Source organism: Pongo pygmaeus, chromosome 20, assembly GCF_028885625.2.
Source record: "Pongo pygmaeus isolate AG05252 chromosome 20, NHGRI_mPonPyg2-v2.0_pri, whole genome shotgun sequence".
In the NCBI taxonomy this organism is placed as follows: domain Eukaryota; kingdom Metazoa; phylum Chordata; class Mammalia; order Primates; family Hominidae; genus Pongo; species Pongo pygmaeus.
Genome location: NC_072393.2, coordinates 59,698,533 through 59,725,354, shown reverse-complemented (window position 1 = coordinate 59,725,354; position 26,822 = coordinate 59,698,533). Strand labels below are relative to the sequence as shown.

The window sequence follows — 26,822 nt, the reverse complement described above, 5'->3', positions numbered from 1 at the left end:
TAAGAAGTAAAATTATATTTATTTGTAGATGACATAATCTTCTGTGTAGAAAATCACAAAGAATCAACCAAAATACTACTGGAACTAAGTAACATATTCAGTGGATTTGCACAATACAGTATCAACACCAAAAATTCGTTGAATTTCCATACTTTAACAATAAACAATTTTAAAAGAAAATTTTAAAACACTTCCATTTGCTGGAGAACTTAAAGTAAGAAATACTTAGAAATAAATGTAAAAAGGTCAGAAGTTTTTACCTTGAAATCTACAAACATTGATCAAAATGATTAAAAACAGAGCTACAACCCATATTGATGGCTTGGAAAAATTAATATTGTTAAATGATTATATAACCCAACGTGATTTAGATTCAACATGATATCCATAAAAATCCCTATCAGTTTTTTTAAAGAAACAAAAAACAGGCTGGGAAAATGGCTCACGTCTGTTGGCCAGGCTGATCTCAAACTCCTGACCTCAAGTGATCTACCCACCTTGGCCTCCCAAAGTGCTGGCCCAATCCTCTTAACATAAAAACTTTAATGTCAAGTAATGCTTGAACTCAGTGTTAAGTCAATACAAACTCAAGTCTATGCTGAATTGACCCTAATGTCAATTAAAGCTTCATGGTTTGCTCTACTCATTGCATATGGAGCAACTACCTCCAAAATGAATTTTCTTATATTCTGCAAGGAGTGAACTCAGACTGAAGACCTTGGCACATTGATGACATCTGTAAGATTTCTGTCCAGTATGCATTCTCTGATGTCTCATGAGGTGTGAAGTGAAGGCTTTGCCACTATCATCACACATGTGAGGTTTGTCTCCTGCATGAATTCTCCTATGTTTTGCATAGGATGAAGCTTGACTTAAGACCTTGTCACAGTCATGACATTTGTAAGGTTTCTCCCCAGCGTGAGTTCACTGATGAACGGCAAGATATGAACAATGTCTGAAAAATTTGCCAAATTTATTACACTAGTATGATCTCTGTTATGGATTCTCCAGTGATTCACAATGGTGGTAGTGTTACTGAAGACTTTGTGACAATCATTACATTAGTAAAGTTTCCCTACACCATGGATTGCCTGATGGTAAACAAGTGTTGACTGCCTACTAAAGGTTTTGCCACACTCATTACACTTGTAAGGTTTCTCTCCAATGTGAATTCTAGGATGTTGTGCCCGGTGTGAATCACGCCCAAAAGCTTTGTCACAAACTCTTACATTTTTATGGTTTCTCTCCAGTATGAATTCTCCTATGTCTTTCAAGGTTTGATGTGCGGCTGTAAACTTTGTGACATTCTTCACATTTATAAGCTTTCTCTCCAGTATGAATTCTCCTGTCTTTTGAGGTTTGATTTGCAACTGTAAGCTTTATCAGATGCCTCACACTTCTAAGGTTTCTCCCCAGTATGAATTCTATGATGACATGCAAGGTGTGCTTGTTGATTAAAACCCTCACCACATTCATTACACTTGTAAGATTTTTCTCCAGTATGAAGTCTACGATGGCATGTAAGGTTTGACTTCTGACTAAAGGTCTTGCCACACTCATTACACTTGTAAGGTTTCTCTCCAGTATGAAGTCTACGATGGCATATAAGGGATGACTTCTGACTAAAGTTCTTGCCACACTCATTACACTTATAAGGTTTCTCTCCAGTGTGAAGTCTACGATGGCATATAAAATATGACTTCCGACTAAAGGTCTTGCCACACTCATTACACTTGTATGGTTTCTCTCCAGTATGAATTCTCCTATGTCCTTCAAGGTTTGATTTCACACGGAAAGCTTTATCACATTCTTCACATTTGTAAGGTTTCTCTCCGGTATGAAGTCTACGATGGCATGTAAGGGATGATGTGCGACTGAAGGTCTTTCCACACTCATTACACTTGTAAGGATTCTCTTCAGTATGAATTTTCGGATGTATTTCAAGGTTTGATTTGAAACTGTAAGCTTTGTCACTATCTTCACATTTGTAAGGGTTCTCTCCACTATGAAGTCTACGATGGCGTTTGAAGGTTAACTGCTGATTGAAGGTCTTGCCACACTCCTTACACTTGTAAGGTTTCTCTCCAGAATGAAGTCTACGATGGCATGTAAGGGATGACTTCCAACTAAAGGTCTTGCCGCACTCATTACACTTGTAAGCTTTCTCTCCAGTATGAAGTCTATGATGGCATGTAAGGTATGACTTCCGACTAAAGGTCTTGCCACACTCATTACACTTGTATGGTTTCTCTCCAGTATGAATTCTCCTATGTCTTTCAAGGTTTGATTTGAAACGGAAAGCTTTGTCACATTCTTCACATTTGTAAGGTTTCTCTCCAGTATGACGTCTACGATGGCATGTAAGGGATGATGTCCGGCTAAAGGTCTTTCCACACTCATTACACTTGTAAGCATTGTCTTCAGTATGAATTTTCCGATGTATTTCAAAATTTGATCTGAAACTGTAAGCTTCATCACATTCTTCACATTTGTAAGGTTTCTCTCCAGTATGAAGTCTACGATGGCATGTGAGGGATGACTTGTGACTAAAGGCCTTGCCACACTCATTACACTTGTAAGGTTTCTCTCCAGTATGAAGTCTACGATGGCATGTGAGGGATGACTTGTGACTAAAGGTCTTGCCACACTCATTACACTTGTAAGGTTTCTCTCCAGTATGAAGTCGATGATGACGTGTAAGGATTGACTTCTGCCTAAAGGTTTTGCCACACTCATTACACTTGTATGGTTTCTCTTCAGTATGAATTATCCTATGTCTTTCAAGTATTGATTTGAAATGGAAAGCTTTGTCACATTCTTCACATTTGTAAAGTTTCTCTCCAGTATGAAGTCTATGATGATATGTAAGGGATGACGTCTGACTGAAGTTCTTGCCACACTCATTACACTTGTAAGGTTTCTCACCAGTGTGACATCTTTGATGGCATGCATGGTATTGCTTCTGATTAAAGACCCTGCCACATATATCACATTTATATTTTTTCTCTCCTAAATGGATTATCTGATGTTTCCTTAAGAGTGAGCTATAATTAAAGGCTTTGCCACTCTCATTACATTGGAAAGGTTTTTCTCTCATGTGTCCTTCCTGTTTTTGTGTGAGTAATGAAGAATTCCAGAAATTATTCCCATAGTTATTAGATATATGGGTTTTGGGCCTACAAGAAATTCTTTGGGCTGTTGAAACCAAGGAAGCATCGTTGATAGACTTTGCTACTTGATTATCAATTTTCTCTTCGGTCTGAAATATGTGCATTTCAGGCAGATGGGAATGAAAGCTTGATCCAAGCTGATCTGTAATAGGCTTGTTTCTAGCATGACTTTGATCATATCCCTCTGTACTACCTGTCAACTTTTTGATTTTTGTCATGGGTGCTTCATGGCCATTTCTTTCATCTTCTTGCCATTGAAATTCAAAGTCATGAATATCTTTATCAACATCCTGGTAGCAAAAATCTCCATTGTGATGACTTTCATGTCTTTGCAATGTCCCTGCATGGAACACTTCTCTGTTGCCTTGCGCTGTTGACAAGAACTCCTTCATCGTGCATTTGGAAGACATATCTACAAAATATAAACACCAAAAGCTTTCAAATTAAGTACAGATGGTAAATAATGCTGAAATGTGTAAATACGACACAAAAAACAATACTTATTTTAAACTTTCCAAACATGACCCTCAAAGATTAAGAACAGAAAAGCATAAGATTCTTTAACAAATAAAGGGCGATTACATGTGCTTCAAATTATTTTTATGGAAGTCTATTTCCAATATCGTGACAAAACACTGACAGGGCACAAACATGTGTAGCCTAAAGTAAGGAATATTTTTCCATTGTGACCCTAAAGTATCTAACAGTTTGTAAAAAACATCACTGTCACATCAATGAAAAGTATATATTCTTCATATTTCCAGCATATTTACTGTATACAAATAAATGCTAAAGGACCACACGATAAGTAATCCACAACAAGCTCATGTAAGGATAACCAAAATCAATGGAAATTCTGTATTGTGAAACAGTCATAGCACTGAGAAGACAAGAAAAGATTACAAAATTTAGCCAGGTGTGGTGGCCCACATCTAGTCCCAGCTACTCGGGAGGCTGAGGCACAAGAATTGTTTGAACCCAAGGGGCAGAGGTTGCAGTGAGCCAAGATTTCACCACTGTACTTCAGCCTGGGTGACAAAGTGAGATTCCGCCTCAAAAAAAAAAAGTTAATACAATGTTTTTCTGAATAACTGTCATAAAATGACCTATATCCATGCAGAAAAGGCACGTTGTGACATTTTAAAAAAATTTTTTATTTTTATATTTTTGAGATGAAGTTTCACTCTGTTGCAACTGGCTGGAGTTCAATGGCCCGATCTTGGCTCACTGCAACATCCACCTTTTGGGTTGAAGCCATTCTCCTGCCTCAGCCTCCTGAGTACCTGGGATTACAGGCACACACCACCATGCTTGGCTAATTTTTGTATTTTTAGTAGAAATAGGGTTTCAACATGTTGGCCAGGCTAGCCTCATACTTTTGACCTCAATGATCCACCCGCCTCAGCCTCTCAAAGTCCTGGGATGGCAGGCGTGAGCCACAGCATCTGGTGGCACCGTGTGATGTTAACTAGTGGACTGTGTCAGTTATATTGCATACCACATACCGAAAAGCCTTATGTACAATCATAAAAATTAATTAGTAAAATATTGTAATCCATAAAACCAGGAAGCAAAGAATAAGTACATTTATACAACCTGCAAAATTCTAAACAATTCCATTAAGAAAAATGCCAAACTTCTACTTACAACCAGCACACAATATAAGAAATGAAATACATGTTAAGATCACTACCTTTGATTTATGAGGTCAAATAAGTACACAGCATTGTAAGGAATAAGAATTGACTAACGGCCAGGCATGGTCTGTAATCCCAGCACTTTGGGAGGCTGAGGCAGGTGGATCATGAAGTCAGGAGTTCAAGAGTAGCTTGGCCAACATGGTGAAATCCCAACTCTACTAAAAATACAAAAAAATTAGCTGGCTGTGGTGGCAGGTGCCTGTAATCTCAGCTACTTGGAAGGCTGAGGCAGGAGAATCATTTGAACACAGGAAGTGGAGGTTGTAGTGAGCCGAGATTGCATCATTGCACCCAGCCTGAGTGACAGGGTGAAACTTCACCTCAAAAAAAAAAAAAAAAAAAATTGACTAACAGTGTCAGACGGTGTAATTATGATGTCACAACTACATTTATGGAACAGCCAGGCAATACAGCAATTCTATATACATATATGCCTTGTTGGCCTTAGTTATCTAGTTCACTATGCACAAAATATAAAACATAGAATGTGCACTGGGAAAATTTTTAAACTAAGATCAGAGAAAACATTTTATAAATCAAATTGCACAATAAAAACATAAACAATATGATGCAGGCTCCCTGGTCTGAATGTTCTTATTGGCCAAAAGCCATGTTCAGGGTTCTTATTCTCTAATAGGATGTTCTGCAGATGGGGCCTTTGAGACAATTTGGTCATGGGTGTTGACTACTTGTGAATAGGACTAGTGCTTTCATAAAAAGAGATATTAAAGAGCTCGTTGCCTGTTCCTCTTTCCACCATGTCAGGACATGGCAGGAAGATGGCTGGGCTAAACCATGAAGAATGCTCTCACCAGGAACCAATTTGGCTGGCACCTTGCTCTTGGATTTTCCACTTTCCAAATTCATGAGAAATAAATTTCTGTGTCTGAAGCCTCCCAGTTTAAGCTATTTCTCTTTTTGTTTGTGTTTGAGACTGAGTCACACTCTGTCACCCACACTGGAGTGTAGTGGCATGATTCTCCCACCTCAGCCTGGAGTCTTACTTTGTCACCTGGACTGGACTGTAGTGGGGCAATCTTGGCTCACTACAACCTCCACCTCCCGGGTTATAGTGATTCTCCTGCCTCAGCCTCTCAAGTACTTGGGATAACAGCCATGCACCAGCAAGCCCAGCTAATTTTTGTATTTTTGGTAGAGACAGGGTTTCACCATGTTGGCCAGGCTGGCCTCGAACTCCTGAAATCAGGTGATCTGCCCCTCTCAGCCTCCCAAACTGCTGGGATTACAGGCTTGAGCCACCGTGACTGGCCAATTTCTTGTATTTAGTAGATTTCAGGTTTCACCATGTTGGCCAGACTGGTCTCAAACTCCTGTTTTCAAGTGATTGGCCCACCTTGGCATCCCAAACTGCTGAGATTAGAGGTGTGAGCCACCTCGGATGACCAGTCTAAGCTATTTCTGACAGGACAGTGAAATGACTGAGACAGGAACAGGAGCATCTCATCATCAACATCACCGAAGGCCGAAAAATCTGATTAAACAAAGGAAGTTTAGAGCCTGTACTATAAATCTTGCAATACTTGAAGCCATCTATAGCTATAACATGTTTTAAAAACTTTGAGGCTGGCCAGGCATGGTGGTTCATGCCTGTAATCCCAGCACTTTGGGAGGCTGAGGCAAGAGGATCATGAGGTCAGGAGATTGAGACCATCCTGGTTCACATGGTGAAACCCCATTTCTAAAAAAAAAAAAAAAATTAGCCAGTTGTGGTGGCATGCGCCTGTCGTCCCAGCTACTTGGGAGACTGAAGCAGGAGAATCACTTGAACCTGGGAGGCAGAGGTTGCAGTTAGCTGAGATCACACCACCGCACTCCAGCCTGGGTGGCAGACCGAAACTCCATCTTAAAAAAAAAAAAAAAAAAAGAAATGAAAGAAGTCTAAAGAGTAACTCCAACCCACAGATATATATAAAGTTCTCCAGTAAAGGTAAATAAAAAGACAGACAGGCCGGGCACAGTGGTTCACACCCGTAATCCCAGCAGTTTAGGAGGCTGAGGTTGGTAGATCACTTGAGGGCGGGGGTTTGTGACCTGCCTGACCAAAAAGGAGAAAGCCTGTGTCTATTAAAATATAAAATTAGCCAGGCGTGGTGGCACACATCTGTAATCCCAGCTACTCATGACACTGAAGCAGGAGAATTGCTTGAACCCGGGAGTTGGAGGTTGGAGTGACCCGAGATTGTGCCATTGCACTCCAGCATGGGTGACAAGAACAAAACTTCATCTCATCAACAAATAAATAAATAAATGAATAGGCAAATAAAAGGACAGATACAGAAACTGTTTTAAGTGTACCTTTTCTTCATAATTCAACTTTTTTTCCTATTTAAAAGAAAAAAGCATGAAAACACAGTATCCATATATGTTGATGAAAATGCAACATACACAGAAATAATTCTGACATAGAAATATAGAGTTCTAGTGGAGAAATCGTTTTTGCAGGTTATGGAATTTTTTTTTTTTTTTTTTTTTTTTTTGAGACAGAGTCTTGTGCTGTTACCCAGGCTGGAGTGCAGTGGTGCAATTGGCTCACTGCAACCTCCACCTCTTGGTTTCAAGTGAGTCTCCTGCATTAGACTCTTGAGTAGCAGGATTACAGGCGCTCATCACAGTGTCTGGCTAATTTTTGTGTTTTAGTAGAGATGGAGTTTTGCCATGTTAGCCAGGCTGGTTTTGAACTCCTGACCTCAGGTGATTTGCCTGCCTCAGCCTCCCAAAGTGCTGGGATTACAGGCGTGAGCTACTGGGGCACAAGAAACGTTTGAACCTGAGAGGCAGAGCTGGCTGCGGTGAGCCAAGATCGCACCACTGAACTGTAGCCTTGGCGACAGAGTGAGACTCCATCATAAACAAACAAACAAAAAAAGTAAATAAGAAGGGAGTCAAAGGATGTCTACACAAAAAAGCAATTAAACAGCAAAAGTAGTAAATGAGAAATGAAGAACAAAAAAACCTACAAGAAATACAGAGAATATGTAACAAAATCACAACTGTAAGGTCTTCTCCATCAGTAATACTTCAACTGTAAGTATTTAACTCTGCATTCAGAAACCAAAGACTGGCTGAATCAACAGGAACCAATTACATGTTGTCTACAAGAAACTCATAGACTCATATTAGCCTTAAGGACACACATATGCAAATATTTTATTTTATTTTATTTATTTATTTTTTTGAGACGGAGTCTCACTCTGTCCCCAGGCAGGTGTGCAGTGGTGATCTTGGCTCACTGCAACCTCCAATTCCCAGGTTCATGCAATCCTCCTGCTTCAGCCTCCCGAGTAGCTGGGATTACAGGCCCGTGCCACCACACCCGGCTAATTTTTGTATTTTTAGTAGAGAGGGGGTTTCACCATGTTGGCCAGGCTGGTCTCAATCACCTGACCTCGTGATCCGCCCAGCTTGGCCTCCCAAAGTGCTGGGATTACAGGTGTGAGCCACCACACCTGGCTGCACATATGCAAAAATCTTATAAATAAAAGCCAATAATTTGGTATGGTGGTTGCCGCCTGTAATCTCAGCTACTCGGGAGACTGAGGAGGATCTCTTGAGCTCAGGAGATCAAGATGAATTTCAAAAACACAGCAAGACCCTGTCTGGAAAAAAAACAAACTAAAAAATTTGCCCGGCATGGTGGCATGCACCTGTACCAGCTACCAGGGGAGGCTGAGGTGGGACAATCACCTGAGCCCAGGAATTCAAGACTGCAGTGAGCCATGATCCCACCATTGCACTCCACCCTGGGTGACAGAGCAAGACACTGTATCCAAAAAAAAGAGAAAATATAAAGATACACAAGGGCACATCCCCACTTCTGGAGGGAAGTTATCCTCACCCAGGGAGACCAGGTTCCTATAATTCTCCAGCATCACATCTCTGTATAGAGTCCTCTGAGCAGGGTCCAGGCATTTCCACTCCTCCTGAGAGAATTCTATGGCCACATCCCTGAATGTCAACAGACCCTGAAACGAAAACACATTTTAACCAAATGGTTATGAGAGGAGTTCCTATCTTTACAGAAAATGAGAAGAAAAGAGAGGTGAAAACATGGATTTAAATGCAGTGAATATTCTAACAAATCTGAGTAAGGGATTTTTCACCACATTTTGTCTTCCCAGTTGTGTTTTACTAAAAATTGTTTTTTTTGAGGTGGAGTCTCCGTCTGTCACCCAGGCTGGAGTGCAATGGTGCTGTCTGTGCTCACTGCAACCTCCACCTCCCAGGATCAAGCGATTCTCCTGCCTTAGCCTCCTGAGTAGCTGAAATTACAGGTGCACACCACCACGACCAGTTAATTTTTGTATTTTTAGCAGAAATGGGGTTTCACCATATTAGCCAGGTTGGTCTCAAATTCCTGACCTCGTGATCTGCCTGACTTGGCCTCTCAAAGTGCTGGAATTACATGCGTGATCCACCGTGCCCAGCCCAGCAACTTTTATTGACACACCAGGTGACATCCAGTATCTAGATGAGACAGAGTATGGGTGATGTCTTCAGAGATGACAACATTCACAGTGAAAGATTGGAAACTAAAATCTGGCTGGGCACAGTGGCACATGCCTGTTATCCCAGCTATGTGGGAGGCTGACACAGGAGAATTTCTTGATCCCAGGAGGCAGAGCTTGCAATGCTCCGAAATCACACCACTGCACTACAGCCTGGGCAACAGAGACTATATCTCAAAAAAAAAAAAAAAAAAAAATTAGCCGGGCTTGGTGGCAGGCACCTGTGGTTCCAGCTACTTGGGAGCCTGAGGTAGGAGGATAGCTTGAGCCTGAGGGTGGAAATTGCAGTGAGCTAAGATCACGCCACTGTGCTCCAGCCTTGGCAACACAGTGAGACCCAGTCTCAAAATAAAAGAAAATACATGAAAACTAGATTACTCAAAGTATGAAAATCCATTATATCTCATCCATTGTATCTCATAACAATATCATCTCATAAGTCTCATAACGATGCAGACATACATGTGTACGAGACTTGCTCTGACACCTGGCACAGAACTGACAGTAGTGGCACCCCAGGGAGGCTGGAAGGAGGGTGGAGGACGTGACAGGGAAAGGAGATGCTTTATGGCAAAAAATCTAAGCTGCAGTTTTGCTTGCAGTTTTACCACAAAACAAATGGATACATCATGTGATGGTTAAATACAAAAACATGTATTTAATAATAATTGATGGGGCTGGACACGGTGCCTTGCACCTGTAATCCCAGCACTCTGGGAGGCTGAGGTGGGCAGATCACCTGAGATCAGCAGTTCAAGACCAGCCTGGCCAACATGGTGATACCCGTCACTAATAAAAATACAACAAAATTAGCTGGACATGGTGACGCACGCCTATAATCCCAGCTACTTGGGAGGCTGAGGCAGGAGAATCACTTGAACCTGGAAGGTGGAGGTTCCCATGAGCCAAGATCATGCCACTGCACTTCAGCCTGGGTGACAGAGCAAGACTCTGCATATTTAAAATATAATATTATCATAACATAATAATAATAAAAATTATAAAAATGTTTAATGAAAACACCCGTTTCACAAACCTCTCCACAGTAACACCACAGTCTCCATGAGCTTAATGTGCTAAGAATGGTTTAATGAATCTCTTGCTATTATTCAGGTTGATTTCATATTCTTAAAATAATGACGGAATAAAACGTCTTCTATCTTTCATGTCTGTGTATGAACTTTCCATTCTACTTAGTAAGATTTTTGGAGTCAGAAACACAGTAACTCACTCAAAAAACTAAAAATGTAGTATAAAATCAGGCAGAAAACATTTCTCGATCTTGGTCACCTTTTCTAGAATTTACCACATACTTTTTGCACATGAATACATGACTTCCATTGGCAGCTTCTCTAATCCTGGTCCACAGAGAGCTGACAGTACATCCAGATGTGGTACCTGAACAATCCCTGCTGCCCAACAGCACTGACACCACGGGACCCTCACCCCGTCTCCATCCATGTCTGGGTGTGAGCCCTTCGCAGGACCATGCCCAGTGCAGCCTCTTCCCAAGTTCATGTCACTGGATCACAAGAGATGGAATCTAAGCAAGTTAAGAGGGACTGAAGGAAGGCATGGGTGAGTGTGAGCAAACCTGTCAGGCAGGATGCTTCAGACTCAGAGAAGATTCCCAACTCCAAGGCCCAGCGTTTCTGAAAGGAAGGAGACAGAACAATCCACTGAAAATATCATCTCACCTGAGAAAAAGCCATCCCTGACTCCTTTGCTCTCCTCTTCCTCTTCCGGGTTTCTTCCTCACATACCAAGAGTCTTTAGAAGTCAATCCTGAATGTCAGAAATATGTTGTTTATTGCTCAGAGTCAACACACCCCCTCCCTTAACACAATGAAACATACACAGGATACCTCACCCTGGGAAATATGGTCCCCTCTGCTGCCCACTGCACCAAGGATGATAAACTCCCACAGGAAAACTCACACTTCTTTCCTAGAGGAGCCCACACACACGCTGCAGCAGTGGGAGCTGGGCTGGAATGAGCTCCCCTTCCTGAGCCAGCCCTGGGTCCCAGACCCAGCCCTGACCAAACCCCATGAAGATGCTGGGTGTGGTGACTCACGCCTGTCATCCCAGCACTCTGGGAGGCTGAGGTGGATAGATCTCTTGAGCTCAGGAGTTTGGTGAAACATGGTGGAACCCCATCTCTACCAAAAATACAAAAACTTAGCCAGGCATGGTTGTGCACATCTGTGTGTCTCTGGTCCAAGCTACTTAGGAGTCTGAAGTGTGAGGATCACTTGGGCTCAGGAGTTCGAGACCAGCCTGGCCAACACGGTGAAACCCTGTCTCTACCAAAAATTAAAAAACTGAGCCAGGCATGATGGCTCATGTCTGTAATACCAGCACTCTGGAAGGCTGAGGAGGGTGGATTGCTTGAGGTCAGAAGTTTGAGACCAGCCTTCCCAACACGGTGAAACCCCATCTGTACTAAAAATACAAAAAGTAACTGGGCTTGGTGGTTGTTTGTAATCCCAGCTACTCAGGAAGTGGAGGCAGGAGAATCGCTTGAACCCAGGTGGTGGCAGTTGCACTGAGCCAAGATCATGCCACTGCATTTCAGTCTGGGGTGACAGTATGAGACTCAAAAATAAAAAAATATAAAAATAAAAATACAATAATTAGCCAGGTGTGGTAGCACATACCTGTAATCTCAGCTACATGGGATGCCGAGGCATAAGAATCACTTGAACCCAGGAAACAGACGTTGCAGTGAGCCAAGATCATGAGACTGCACTCACAGCCTGGGCAATACTCTGTCTCCAAAAAAAAAAAAAAAAGCATTTCTGATGTGATTGATGCAGAGATAGTAAAACCTGAGTAACGTGATAGAGACTGACGGGCAGAGGGAACTTCAGATGGGGGTGGGAGGGCATGGGAGACAGCTCTGAGCCTAGACCTGAAGGAGGAGAAAGGGACATTGCCGTGATCATTTAGGGACATAGAGTAAGAGCAGGGACAGCAACCTGAGACAGGAAGGGTTTTGATATTTGGGGAAAGAGAAAAGCAAATGTGACTGGGGCAGAGGGAGTCAGGAGATGAGGGCAAGCTCCCAGGAGGAGGCTGGACACTGGCAGGGGCCCTGGACACAGGGCTGGGGAGCCACAGTGAGGGGTTGGGCTTTTGTCCTGGGGAACACGGGAAGCCGGTGGAGGGTTCCCTGCCAGGGACTGACATGACCCGCTTTAGATTTCCCTGTGATATCATCATACAGAGAAATGCCCTGAAGATGGTCTCTGTATCTGAGTCTACACATCTATTTCTTCCATTCTTTCACATTTAAAAAAAAATTTTTTTCTTATTTTTGGGGTACTGCATCCCATTTAAAATTCTAATTACAACTGGGCACTCCCCTCTGCCAGAAGAAAAGCCACACCCAGACATGCACTCTATTTTGCCAATCATTTCAGGGGACTGGGTCACTCGGGTTGAGCTTTTCTGGTCAAGCCCCTCATCTCCAAGTTGCAGGGAGGCTCACTGGGCTCAGAGCAAGGAAATTTTCACCAAGTTACCCTGAGAAGGTCTGAGATGAGTGAGAAGGTGTGCCTGAATTCTTACATGGGGATCTGGAAGGGCTAATGGGAAGGGTTGGTCTTTATCACCCCATCCTTGAAAATTAGAAAAGCCTCTTTCACATGCTTGGGCTAAAGAAACTTCTTTTGCAAGGTTCTGATGCCACTGATCCCTAACATTTAATTTTTCCTTAGAAGAAAATCACAGTAACATTTATAAAACAGAAGTGTGAACACACAGCTATTGACCTTGAAAACTGTGAAAGAAGGTGAGCTGTAGAACTAACACATAAGCAAATTTTTTCAATCAGGAATACATGGGTGGCCAGGCGCAATGGATCATGCCTATAATCCCAGCTACTCGAGAGGCTGAGGCAGGAGAATCGCTTGAACCCAGGAGGCAGAGGTTGCAGTGAGCCGAGATCACACCATTGCACTCCAGCAAGAGCAACAAGAGCGAAACTCCATCTGAAAAAAAAAAAAAAAAGAAAAAAAAGAATACATGGGTGCTTTTAGAATAGTGTTCCATGTTGGGGAAAAGCTGAGGCAGGGCCTGCTAGACTGACATAATATAAAAAGAGTCTTGGAACATGCCAGGGTCCAGGGCCTAAAACCCCTTGTGGCCTTTGGAACACCAAGCTCTGTGCCAAAGGGTGGAAGGCTGCCCTGCCGAATTACAATCTAAGCCCAAGGCATAAAACCCTGAAGGAGGCCAGCCCCTCCACACCGGTGGGTATTTCTCATCAGGTGGGATGAGAGACTGAGAAAAGAAATAAAACACAGACAATGTATAGAGAAAGAACAGTAGGCCCAGAGGACCGGTGCTCAGCATACGGAGGACCCACACCGGCGCACTGGTCTCTGAGTTCTCTCAGTATTTATTGATCACTATCTCTACTATCTCAATGAGGGGGATGTGGCAGGACTATAGGGTAATGATGGGGAGAGGGTCAGCAGGAAAACATGTGAGCAAAGGTCTCTGTGTCATAAATAATTTTAAGGAAAGGTGCTGTGCCTCGATGTGTACGTAGGCCAGATTTATGTTTGACTTTACACAAACATCTCAGTGCAGTAAAGAGCAGTACTGCCACCAGCATGTCTCACCTCCAGCCATAAGGCAGTTTTCTCCTATCTCAGTAAATAGAATGTACAATCAGGTTTTACAGCGAGACATTCCATTCCCAGGATGAGCAGGAGATAGATGCCTTCCTCTTATCTCAGCTGCAAAGAGGTCTTCCTCTTTCACTAATCCTTCTCAGCACAGACCCTTTATGGGTGTCAGGCAGGGGGACAGTCAGGTCTTTCCCTTTCCATGAGGCCATATCTCAGGCTGTCTCAGCAGGCAGAAACCTTGGACAATACCCAGGCTTTCTTGGGCAGAGGTCCCTGTGGCCTTCTGCAGTGCATTGTGTTCCTGGGTATTTGAGACTGGAGAATGGCGATGACTTTTACCAAGCATACTGCCTGCAAACACATTTTTAACAACGCACATCCTGCACAGCCCTAAATCCATTAAACCTTGAGCCAACACAGCACATGTTTCTCTGAGCACAGGGTTGGGGCTAGGGTTACAGATTAACAGCATCTCAAGACAGAAGAATTTTTCTTAGTACAGAACAAAATGGAGTTTCTTATGTCTTCTTCTTTCTACATAGGCACAGTAACTGATCTCTCTTTCTTCCCCCCCACAAACCCCTCACGGCTCAGATGGAATCCAGGGTTCAGGGCATAAAACCCCTTGTGGCCTCTGGAATGTGCCTGGACTTGATAGTTCCTTGTTCTAGCACCCCCAGACTCATAAAATGATTGTATCTTAAACTAGAAGAATATGTTCCCCATGATCTCAAGTAGCAGAACATGTTCCATATAAATGCTAACCCGACACACCTATAGATCATGTGCTTGATGCACTGCTTCCTTTCAAACCCCACATCCTCACCACCTGCTGCTTTGTTTGATCACTAATAGTGTGGGCTTCCAGAGCTCAGGTCTGTGGCAGCCTCCATACTAGCGTTGGCCCCCTGGACCCACCTTATGCATTCTTAACTTGTCTTTTCTCATTCCTTTGACTCCACTGGACTTCATAGCCCCCACAGCCTGGTGTTGGGTCTGGTCACCCCAACAGTTCCATGCCAATCCATCCTATCTTTCAACATCAGTCCAGAATGGACCAGGGGGCCCTGAGGGAAGCATGCACTTAATAGCTCACAGCTCAAGATGTTCACAGATGACATAAGGAAAGAAAATTGAAAAATACATTAACTGGTTAAACTACATTTTGATGTTAAGGTAAAAGGTCATTGATTCTTTACCAGGTACACACTGAAACAATCAAACTTCTGTATTAGGTACCAAAGTTTTCCAATAAATAATAAAGACTAGAAAGCATGCAGACCTTGATCTGAACTGGACACAACGAGTTTAAAACAGAAACTACTTTGAAGTTGTTTTTTTAAAAAATCTAACAAATTCTGGGGTCAACAGGAAAATAACTGGAAAATATACTTGTACAGAAAAAAATGATGTGAGCTGATTATAGGATGTGACAAAGGCATCTTTCAGAAGTGATTATGTATTTTTTTTTTACATCACAACATGCTTTTTAAAGACATTATGCATTGGGCTTACATTCCCTTAAATGTTGTTTCCAAAGGTTCTCAGCCTCTAGCCCAGCTGGAATCTCCAGGAAGAGGCAGAGGCTGTTTGGTGAAAAAGAGGCAGGGAAGGAAGGAGTGGTGAAAAGAGAAAGCAGCCTTCCAGTTAAAGATCAGCCCTGAGGTAAAGGTCAGCTTTGGGCAGGCTGGCCTCAGGTGGAGTCAGCGTCAGAGGGAGGAGCAGAATCAGAGTGGGACTGGGGCATTCTACATCTCATTCAGGTCAAGCAGAGTCTGGTCCAGCATTCTTTGTGTACAGAGGTGTTACTCTTTGGTGCATTTCAGTGGATCTTCCAAGTAAGTCATCAATTGTCTTTTCCAGCTTGGCTACCGATCTCTCAGCAAACTCAGCACGAGTCTCTGCCTCCTTGAGATTATCAGTAAGAATCTTTATCTCTTCCTCACATTTGTCTTCTTTTTGAGAGTACTTTTCTTCAACTGCACTCAGACACTTGAGGTTCTGGTCCATCAGTCTGATCTGCTCATCCGTCTCTCAACAATGGGACTCTGCCAGCTCAGCTCATTCCTCTGTGCATTCCATGTCTCCTTCAATGATCACCAACTTACGAGCCACCTCTTCATACTTCTTATCTACCTCTTCTGCAATGTGCTTAGCTTCTTTGAGTTGGATTTCCTGGAGTTCCATCTTCTTCATCTTTTAAGGCCCAGATTTCAATAACCTTTATATCTCTCTCACTCTCATCAGCAGTTTTTCCTGCTTCTTCCAGCTTTTGCAGGGCAGTGGCCAGGCGCTCCGGTGCACAGTCCAGCTCCTCTTCAACCAGCTGGATCCTACCGTTCACGGAGGCCACTTCAGACTCAGCCTGTCTCCGGGCCCAGCTTTCTCCCTCAGCTTCTCACTGGAGGCACTAAGCTCACTCCTCTGTATCATCTGCCTGTTGCTGCAGAACCTGGATCTTGTGCTTCACTGCCTCGATGGTGGTGATCCCAGCCATGGTGCCCACCCAGCTACGGCTCACACTCCGGTTCCTCCTTCCTCTGCTCGGCATTGCAGCCTCCTCTCTGTGATTATGAATTAAAAAAGAAATTTTGAAAACTAAGATTTATCTCAGCTGGGCATGGTCATTCATGCCTGTAATCCCAGCACTTTGGGGAGGCCAAGGCGGGTGGATCACCTGAGGTCAGGAGTTCAAGGCAGGCCTGGCCAACATGGTGAAACCCCATTTCTGCTAAAAGTACAAAAATTAGCTGGGTGTGGTGGTGCAGGCCTGTAGTCCCACATACTCAGGAGGTCGAGGCAAAAGAATCACTTGAAACCAGGAGGCGGAGGTTGCAGTGAACCAAGATCATGCCCTACACTCCAGCCTTGGTGATTGCGTGAGATTCTGCCAAAAAAAAAAAAACAAAAAAACCAAAAACTAACATTTGTCTCACACTGCAAAAATAAAGAAAGAAAGAAAGAAAGAAAGAAATAATTGAAGAAGAAACAGAAATAAAATAAAATAAATCTATTACACATGAAAACAAAAGCACTTTTGATGTCCCTTTTGTTTTTTATTTTATTTTTTGTTTGCTTGTTTTTGTGAGATGGAGACTTGCTCTGCCACCCAGGCTGCAGTGCAGTGGCAGGATTTTTGCTCACTGCAACCACTACCTCCCAGGTTTAAGTGATTCTCATGCCTCAGCCTCCCCAGTAGCTGTGACTACAGGTGCACAACACCATGCCTAGCTAACTTTTGTATTTTTAGCAGAGACCAGGTTTCACCATGTTGGCCAGGCTGCGCTTGAACTCCTCACCTTAGGTGACCCACTCGCCTCTGTCTCCCAAAGTGCTGGGGTTACTGGCAGGAGCCACCACGTTTTGATGTCCCTTTTAAAAAGTACTATATAGACCAGGTGTGGTGGCTTATCCTTGTAATCCCAGTATTTTGGGAGGCCAAGGCAGGAAGATCCTTTGAGCTCAGGATGTTGAGACCAGCCTGGGAAACGTAGTGAAACACGTTTCTACAAAAAATGTACAAAACTTGCCTGACTTGGTGGCTCATGCCTGTGGTCCCAGCTACTCAGGAAGCTGAGGTAGGAGGATCGCTTGAGCCCAGGAGGTCAAGGCTATGGTTATAAGAGATCACGCTGCACTCCATCCTGGGCGATAGAGCCAGGCCCTGTCCCAAAATATTAATTATTAATTAATTTAATTAAAAGTATTATGTAATAAGAGAAATTGATTTTTTTCCCACTTCACTGTGCCACTTCCTACCCCACCCTGTGAAAAGGGAATAGAGTAATTCACAACTGAGTAAGTCACTGCCATCTGGCTGAATAGGGATTCCAAGTGGAAGCTGACCTCTATGCCAAGATTTATAGAATGTACATGTCTTATAGATAGGAATTTTAAAATTCTCAATCTCATCTGTATAATTTAAAGAAATTTTAAGTTATTAGATTATATACACAGAAGTCACCATGTCACAACTAATCATATCCAGTGAACTCACCCAGTCATCTGAACCCAAAGTCCCCGCCCCTTTTTTTCTTTTGAGACAGGGTCTCGCTCTGTTGACCAGGCTGGAGTGCAGTGGCATGATCTCAGCTGACAGCAGCCTGGACCTCCTGGGATCAAGTGATCCTCCTGCCTCGGCCTCCAGAATAATTGGGAGCACAGGTGTGCACCATCAGGCCTGGTTCATTTTATTTATTTATTTTTGGCCAAGACGGGGGCTCTCACTATGTTGCCCAGGCTGGTCTCAAACTCCTGTACTCAAGCAATGCCCTTGCCCCAGTCTCTGAAAATGGTGGGATTACAGGAGTGAGCCACAGCACCAAGCCCCTTTTTCAGGTACCAGTGCAACCTCATATGCAAGAAGAACAAAAATCATTATTTCAGTTAGCTAAAGAAATTCCTGGAGTACAGGCTGAGGACAACCCACCTGGGTTAGCTGTAAATCATGCACCAGTAGTAGCAGAATTAAAACCAGAAGCAACTCCTGTTTGGGTTCATCAGTACCCAGTTCCCCAAAAGTCCATACAGGGCATCTGCAAGCATTTAGAACGGCTCTATAAACATAAGATTTTAGTCCAATGCCAGTCGCCTTAGAACACTCTGCTTTTGCCAGTTCAGAAGCCATTGCCAGGGCCAGGTTCATATGAATACAGGCCAGTGCAATATTTGCATGCTATAAACCAGGCCACAGTAACTGTCCATCCAGTGGTACCCAACCCATATACTTTGATAGCTCTTATTCCAGCAAGTGCTAGCTTACAGTCTTAGACTTAAAGGATGCTTTCTTTTGTTATCTGTCTGGCATCAGTTAGTCAGCCTATCTTTCCATTTCATAAGAGAAAGAAGCGTCACAGCTCTCCTGGACCAGATTCCCACAAAGGTTTAAAAACTACCACATCTTTTTTTTTTTTTTGAGTCAGAGTCTTCTTGTTCTGTCGCCCAGGCTGGAGTGCAGTGGCGCAATCTTAGCTCACTGCAACCTCTGCCCCCTCAGTTCAAGCAATTCGCCTGCCTTTGCCTCCTGAGTAGCTGGGATTACAGGTGCCTGCCACCATGCCTGGCTAATTTTTTTATTTTTAGTAGAGACAGGGTTTCACCATCTTGGCCAGTCTGGTCTTGGACTCCTGACCTCATGATCCAGCCACGTGGCCGCCCAAATGTTGGGATTAGAGGCACGAACCACCATGCCCCATTCTCTCCCACAATCTTCAGAGAAACATTGGCCTCAGACCTCATGGCCTATACCCTGCCAAGTAACAACTGTGCCTTGTTGCAGTACATAGACGAGCTTCTTTTGCCCACCCCAACCTGACAGGAGTGTTATCGGGGAACCCAGGATCTCCTCCATCTCCTACAGAAAGCAAGTTACAAAATATCAAAAAAGAAAGCCCAAATGTTCCATGAAGAGATTACACATCTAGGTGTCATAGTGAGCCACGAGGAATGCTGGTTTGGCTATGAGAGGAAGCAAGCCATTTGTGCACTTCCAACCCTGACTACCCGATGACAAATAGGAATTTTTAGAGGCAGCGACATTCTGCCACATCTGGATTCCAAGTTTTTCACTGATGGCTAAGCCGTTATATGACACCACAAAAGGAGGAGAAAAGGAGCCCCTCTTTTGAAAAACTAACCAAGAAATAGCCTTCAAACAGATCAAGGAAGATTTAAGCCAGGCCCCAGCCTTAAGACTATGAGACATAACTAAGTCTTTCTTTCTATATGTTCATGAACAAAAAAGAATGACTATAGGGGCTCTGACTCAACTTATAGGACCATGGCATCACCCAGTGGCATATTTATCCAAACAACTAGACTCCGTGGTGTTAAGATGGCCTCTTTGCCTTAAGGCATCAGCCACCACCGTCTTGTTAACACAAGAAGCCAGCAAATTAACTCTAGGACAGCAACTAACCGTCCGGGTGCCACGTTGGGTCGTAATTTTGATGGATCAAAGAAGGCACCATTAGTTATCAAACCTGAGGATGACTCGGTACCAAGGGCTTCTATGTGAAAACCCTTAGACAACTTTAGAACAATAAACACCCTAACCCGGCTATTCTGCTCTCAGTCAAACAGGGAGCTCCTCTCCACAACTGTGTCGAAACAGTAGATGAAGTATTCCCCAGTGAGAAAGATCTTACAGAGAGAGCCCTCAGAGACCCAGATGTCAAGTACTTCACAGGTGGAAGTAGTTCTGTGCTAGAAGAGGTTTGACATGCCAGGTATGCAGTGGTAACATTAGACTCAGTAGTAGAGGCTCAGCTTCTGCCTACCGGAACATCAGCTCAAAAGGCAGAATTAATAGCCCTGACAAGAGCACTGTTGCTAGCAAAAGAGAAAAAAGTGAATATTTACACTAATTCTCGGTATGCTTTTACTACATTGCATGTATATGGAACTATATATAAAGAGAGAGGATTTTTAACAGCTAGAGGCAAGAAATAAAGTACAAAGAAGAGATTCTACAGCACTTAGAGGCTGTATAGGTTCCAGAAAAAGTAGCTATAATGCACTGCAGAGGCCACCAAAAGGCAAGGATGCCAGAAGCCAAAGGAAACAGAAGGGCAGACAGGGAGGCAAAGCAGGCAGCAATGATCACGCTGCATTTTAAAGAGGAAGCCTTAGCTATTCTTCTCCTCCCAGAACCTCCTCTCCAAGAGGACCCAAGTTATACTCCAAATCAAAGAGCCTGGTGTGCCAAGAAGAGGTAAAATATATTAAAAGAAAGTAAAAGAAGTTCTTGTATAGGAGACTAGCCGTTCCAAAGATGTTAGCTCCTAAGTTTGTGAAGCAAATCCATCAAGAAACTCATATAAGAAAAACAGCATTAGAAACGTTATGTAGTGCCATTTTTTCTTTTCTTTTTTTTTTTTTTTTGAGATGGAGTCTTGCTCTGTCACCCAGGTTGGAGTGCAGTGGTGTGATCTCGGCTCACTGCAACCTCTGCTTCCTGGGTTCAAGCATTTCTTCTGCCTCAGCCTCCCTAGTAGCTGGGATTACAGGTGCCCACCAACACGACTGGCTATTTTTTTTGTATTTTTAGTAGAGATGGGTTGTCACCATGTTGGTCAGACTGGTCTTGAAATCTGGACCTCATAATCTGCCTGCTTTGGCCTCTCAAAGTGCTGGGATTACAGGCATGAGCCACTGCGCTGGGTCACAAAAGTGCCATTTCTATGTGCCATGGCTCTCTGCTGTCACTCAAGATGTTTGTGAACAATGATTAACCTGTGCTCAGAATAACCCATGACAGGGGCCCACTCAGCCCCAAGAATTCAAGAAGTAGGAGCCCTGCCTTGTGAAAACTTGCTTATAAACTTTACTGAACTGCCCCATGCCAGAGGCTATGGGTATATGCTAGTGCTTATTTGCACCTTTTCAAGATAAATTAAGGCTTTCCCCACCAGGGGAAAAGTGCAAGAAGTGACTAAAGTACTGATAAAAGACATTATCCCCAGGTTTGGACTGGCTCTACCTTTAGAGTCAGATAACAGGCCGGCATCTGTAGCTGAAATAATGTAAGATTTTACAAGACTGCTAAAAATAAAGTAGAAGTTACACACAGACTATCAGCCACAAAGTTCAAGGAAAGTAAAACGCATGAACTGGACACTCAAGCAGCTACTGAAGAAATACTGCCAAGAAACTCACCTGAGATAAAATCAGATCTTTCGTATGATCCTCCTCCAAGTCAGGTGCACCCCCACCAAACAAACCAGGTATTCACTTTATTAGAGTTTGTTCAGTTGGCCTGCCCTAATCATAAGTCAAATTAAAAGTGATCTCCAAGAACTAGAGGAATTAACTTTAAAAGCAAATGCAGGCTTTAAGAATAGCCATGCAAGAAGTCCATAACTGAATACAAGAAAGAATGCCTATAAGTCTGACAGATCAAGTACACCCCTTTAAACCTGGAGACTCTGTTTAGGTTAAAAAGTAGAATCCAACTTCTCTAGGACCCATATAGGATGGGCCTTATACTGTAATCTTGTCCACTCCCACTGCTGTTAACCTTGCAGGAATTGTGCCTTAGATCCACCACAGTCAGCTGAAACCAGCAGTTCGGGACAAGTGGACCAGCCAGCAAGACTCAGATCATCCAACTCAGCTGATCCTGAGATGACACCAAGCTGCTGCTGAGGACGACAGCCCTGCGCTGGTCACTCTGGAGGGTGACCAGTCTATGCACAGCTGAAGCTGGAGGGGACGACAAGCCCTGCTCTAGTCACACACCGGAAGCTGACTAGTCTATGCATGGCTGAAGCTTGAGGACTAGTTAAGCAAGTAAATGTGGTTAGAAATCTTATGGCGGGTAGTTTTCCTTGTAATACTAACTGTTTTATTATTGTTCTGTCGTTGTGCTCGACCTCCTCCACCAGGCAAGGCTCTCTTCTGTCCTTGCTGGATATGAATATGCTGTACACTGTTTTGCTGTTGTTACCCCCCTTCACCATGTTAGAAGAAGCAACTATAGAAACGCGTCCCCACTGTACACATACTACCTGGTCAGGGAACAGGATAACTAAGACTCTATTGCACCATACTTATGAGTGTACAAGGACTTGCTTAAGAACTTGTACTTATAAAGGCCAGGCACAGTCACTCATGCCTGTAATTCCAGCCCTTTTGGAGGTCACGATGGTTGGATCATCTGAGGTTGGGAGTTCGAGACCAGCCTCACCAACATGGAGAACCCCATATTGAATAAAAATACAAAATTGAACAGGCATGGTGGTGCATGCCTGTAATCATAGCCTTTCAGGAGGCTGAGGCAGGAGAATCAGTTGAACCCAGGAGGTAGAGGTTGTGGTGAGCCGTGATCATGCCATTGCACTCCAGACTGGGCAACAAGAGCGAAACTCCATCTCAAAAAGAAAAAAAAAAGGACTTGTATTTATAACCAGACCACCTACTCAGTTACTCAATTTGTGACCAGGAAATATGTGACCTTATGTATGTTATAACCACAAGATTTCACCTGGTGAATAGTTTAAATTTGTGCAAGGCCAAAAGAAAGTCGCCTCTTAAACCAAACCAAGGTCCCCCCCTTTTACTGATGGCCTATTTCTCTGTATTTTGATGCTTGTCCAACTTGTAATCCCATAAATTCCACAACTCTAAAGCCAGACTTACCCATGTGGAGTGCAGGTTACCCCATACATGTCTCCACACACACCTACCCAGCAACCTACCTATATGTTATCAAAAAAGGAACTCGGACCAGCAACAATTCCGAGTCTTTAAATCATTCCATAAGCATGTAGATTAGAAGTTACCAGAGCATCATCCTTTAGCTAAAAACCTGTTTGCTCGGTTAGCTGAAAACATTGATTGCTAGCAGCTTAAGCATTTCCTCATGTTGTTTGTAGAAGGACTAACATAGGAGACCAATGGCCATAAGAAGCAAAAGAGTTAATGCCACAAGATAATTTAACTCTAACTGACTCTTCCCCCAAATCGATGCCCACAAGTTCAAATGCCTAGCTCTTAAAAACTTCTATTATCAGGAGATACTGGGTTGCTCGCTAAGGAACAGCTTTTACAGACTCACTAGAAGAATTAACTTGGTTAAGACAGCAATATTATAATAAAACACTAAAGAAAACTTTGTGGCAAGGCAAAGATGACTCCAGATCACCTCATCCAAATCCATTCTCCTGTTTCTCTTCTCTAAACCACACCTAGTATCAGCTTGAAGCTCCAAATACCTGGCAAGTACCCTCTGGTCTCTATTAGATCTGTGTGCCACAGGCCTACCGACAGTTGCCAGGAAAGCGGACAAGGGCTAGTGTACTTGAAACAATTAGACCATCTTTCTTCTTACTCCCACTGCAACAGGGAGAAACTTGAAGGTACCCTGTCTACAATAAAATTAAAGAAAAAAACAAAAGAGATATAGACATAAGGAAATACATAAAAATAGAAGATTAGAAAGACACAGATTGGCCCCCTGAAAGACTAATTCGGTACTCTAGGCCAGCTACCTGGGCACAAGATAAGTACACATGAAGGTACCGCACCCCAATTTACACACTTAACCGCATCATCAACTTGCAGGCAGTACTTGAAATCATCACTAATGAAACAGCAAATGCATTAGACTTACTGGCCCAGCAAGCCACAAAAACGAGAAATGCCATCTACCAAAATAGATTAGCTTTAGACACCTCCTAGCCCAGGAAGCAGGAGTATGTAGAAAGTTTAATCTAACTAATTGCTGCCTAGAAATCGATGACAATAGGAAGGCTATTAAAGAAATAACTGTAAGAATGAAAAAATTAGCCCATGTTCCAGTCCAGACTTAGACAAAATAGACTCCTGAGTCCGTCTTTAGAGGCTGGTTTTCCTCCTTCAGTAGATTCAAAACCTTAGTAGGAATAGTTCTAGCCATACTAAGAATTGGTTTAATACTCCCTTGCCTCTTACCTTTCCTTGTTAAGAATGTTCAATCAACTATAGAAGCAATTGTGACCAGGCAGACTAGCACTCAGCTAATAGCTCCATATAAATATCAGCCTGTGTCTAAAGAAGAAAACCTGCTTTCATGAAGAATCCAGTAATAGTGATGCTTTCTAGTAAAATCTTGTTTATAAAAGGCATCTAAGGGAGGAAACTGAGGCAGAAAATTAAAAAACAAATATGCATTCATTCACTCCAAGAAAAGTAATGGGCAAGGCAAGGGTTAAAAAGGAAAGAAGAACAAGTCTTCCTCTGCCTAGCAAGCTCACTTAGAGAACAGTTATAAGATAACGCTGTTTGCGAAGTCGAAGCCAAAGAAATGGGCTCCAGACAGCCCCCCACCTTCCCAGAACAAGAGTGAAGAATAAAAAAAAAAAAAAGGACAAATGTGTGTATTTAGCTGTTCTTGTTTTTCTTTCAACTCAGCTACGAGGCCACCAGCTATGGAAGGACACAAGTTATGCTATGCTATAGATTATGTGACCTATCATTATATGATTAACTGCTTTGATTCTGCTTCTGAAAGCAAAAAACCCCACTCCGTCTTTGTTGAAATGCTCAGATTTTTAGATGTAAATCCACTTAGCCGGTGTGTATCTTAAATAAACATCCTTCTGTCTCCCCCATATCAGTCTGTCTAGTCCTCAGTTTCCCGGAACACCATCTCTGCGCCTCCTCAGCTCTCCCTGTTAAATTCTCTCTTCCCTGTTATACCCCCCTGGCCCCACGCTCTGGCACCCCAGATCCCCAGGTGTCCTCCCTGCTGTGGTTCTCCCTCTGTTCTCCTTGCCACCAGCATCACTCTGCTCTGTCTGCCCTGGCTCCAAATGCCTCCTCCTCTCCCTCACCCAGATGAGCCTCCCTCTTTGCTGGCCCTCTCCCTACCTTGCTGTCCTTCACCTCTCTGTACATCCAGTTTTTCTCTACATTTCTCTAGTTGCTTTTCTCCTCCTGCTTTCTTATCGTTTTCTTTTCACTTTTGCTCTCTCTTGGCAAATCCCTCACCCATCCTCTACTTTGTCATCTGTTATGGGTCTTTCTCATTCTTCTTTTCTGTCTCAGGTTTTCTACTGCTCTCTGTCCATCTCCTGATCCCTTTGGCCCAAACAGTCACAGGAAGGTTTGGAGTAAGACACCTGCATCCCGGGGGAGCGCATTTTCCAGGGGCTGGAGCTGGGCAGGCAAGAACACCCCATGTCACAGGAGAGGCCCCAGGCACCTCCCCAACACGGGCTCAGGGGAAGCGGTGACTGTGGGGGCAAAACTTGTGGAGCAGCAGGGCCCGGCACAAGGAGGGAGGTGAAGGGGCGACAGCACCTTAAGGCAAGGGTGGGGTCTGCAGGATCCTAGTACCAGGCAGAGGACGCGGCCTTTCCGGGACTGGGGCAGTGGCGCTGCGCTCCAGGGGCCAACAAAGGCGAGAATCCACCTCTCGAGTGAGGACTTTAAAAAGCGCGGGGCGGGAGGAGTCAGAAAAAGGTTTAGAGCAGGAAAACTACAGGTTAGAAAGCGTATACATTGCCCTATAGCAGAAACACCCGGGACGGGATCAGCCTCAGGGCGACCTTAAACACAAAATGAAGCGACCCACGGCCTCTCACGGGGTCGTCTCAATTTTCTCTGGGTGAAGGAAGATGGCTGAGAATTTCCAGGTTTGTGGGGATCCCAAGTCCCAGGTACAGAAGCGCCAGGAACCTGGGACGAGCAGACTTAATACAAGACAGGGCGAAACTCACGCGCCGCGGTGGCACCATCGCTCCACGCTATCCGCTTCCTGGTCTGCGCGAAACTGCGCGCGCAGGACAGAAGCCAGGCCTGGGCGGGACCCGTAAGGAGGTGGGCGGGGCCTGGACGAGATAGGGGCGGGGCGCGAGGCGGAGCGACCTTGCACTTTAGAGCTGGCAGAGGGCGGGGCCGGGGCGTGACCTGTGCTCCTCTCAGCCTCTCTCCTAGCACGTCTGTTTCCGGGTTGTGAAGGCGAGACCGGCCAGGAAGGCTGAGGCATGACTCAAAAGCCCTGGAATTGTCTGGAACGGGATGCAAACTAGAATGTCAAATGCAAGGCCCTGTCTGGGCGGAACGTACGATTTCATGCTGACGGCCCACAGAACAGAACAGAAATCCTCTCCCTTTCTAGTCTCCATTCACTCAGGAGGGAGAGTCCACCCTGTGCTCAGCTGCAGAGACTTCCCCAGGGCCTCCGCCTGGGGTGCGGGAGGGAGTGCTCAGGCCAGCCAGGGACGACCTGCTGGATAAACACAGCAGGGATTCGGGCACGGGGGCGGGAGCCTGAGGTCCCAGCTACTCAGGAAGCAGCGGCGG

The 26,822-nt window shown here is 44.0% G+C and overlaps 1 protein-coding gene and 2 pseudogenes across 3 annotated transcripts; all 3 read right to left on the bottom strand.

Moving 5' to 3' along the window:
- LOC129021104 (putative zinc finger protein 137) lies at window positions 1–1,398 on the bottom strand (annotated as a pseudogene).
- LOC129020867 (zinc finger protein 761) lies at window positions 1–26,297 on the bottom strand. 3 transcript variants are annotated; one of them, XM_063658406.1, is made up of 5 exons: window positions 26,237–26,281; window positions 13,173–13,391; window positions 11,094–11,181; window positions 8,727–8,853; window positions 1–3,582 (listed from the first exon to the last, which is right to left on the bottom strand). In XM_063658406.1, exons 3-5 carry the CDS (start codon window positions 11,106–11,108, stop codon window positions 1,400–1,402), a joined length of 2,325 nt encoding a protein of 774 aa, XP_063514476.1. In that variant the 5' UTR covers window positions 11,109–11,181; window positions 13,173–13,391; window positions 26,237–26,281; the 3' UTR covers window positions 1–1,399. The 3 variants fall into 3 exon arrangements, with proteins under 3 accessions (XP_063514476.1, XP_054321726.1, XP_054321725.1); XM_054465751.2 differs by lacking the exon at window positions 13,173–13,391 and having other exon boundaries at window positions 26,237–26,297; XM_054465750.2 differs by lacking the exons at window positions 13,173–13,391; window positions 26,237–26,281 and adding an exon at window positions 12,057–12,167.
- LOC129020872 (tropomyosin alpha-3 chain-like) lies at window positions 15,842–16,587 on the bottom strand (annotated as a pseudogene).
- Window positions 26,298–26,822: the final 525 nt, after the last annotated feature.

Excerpts from the sequence above, each read along its gene's own strand:
- LOC129020867 (XM_054465751.2), bottom strand. Across the intron at positions 3,583-8,726 it reads TAGGAACCTGGTCTCCCTGG|ATATGTCTTCCAAATGCACG; the intron begins GTGAGGATAACT and ends TATATTTTGTAG.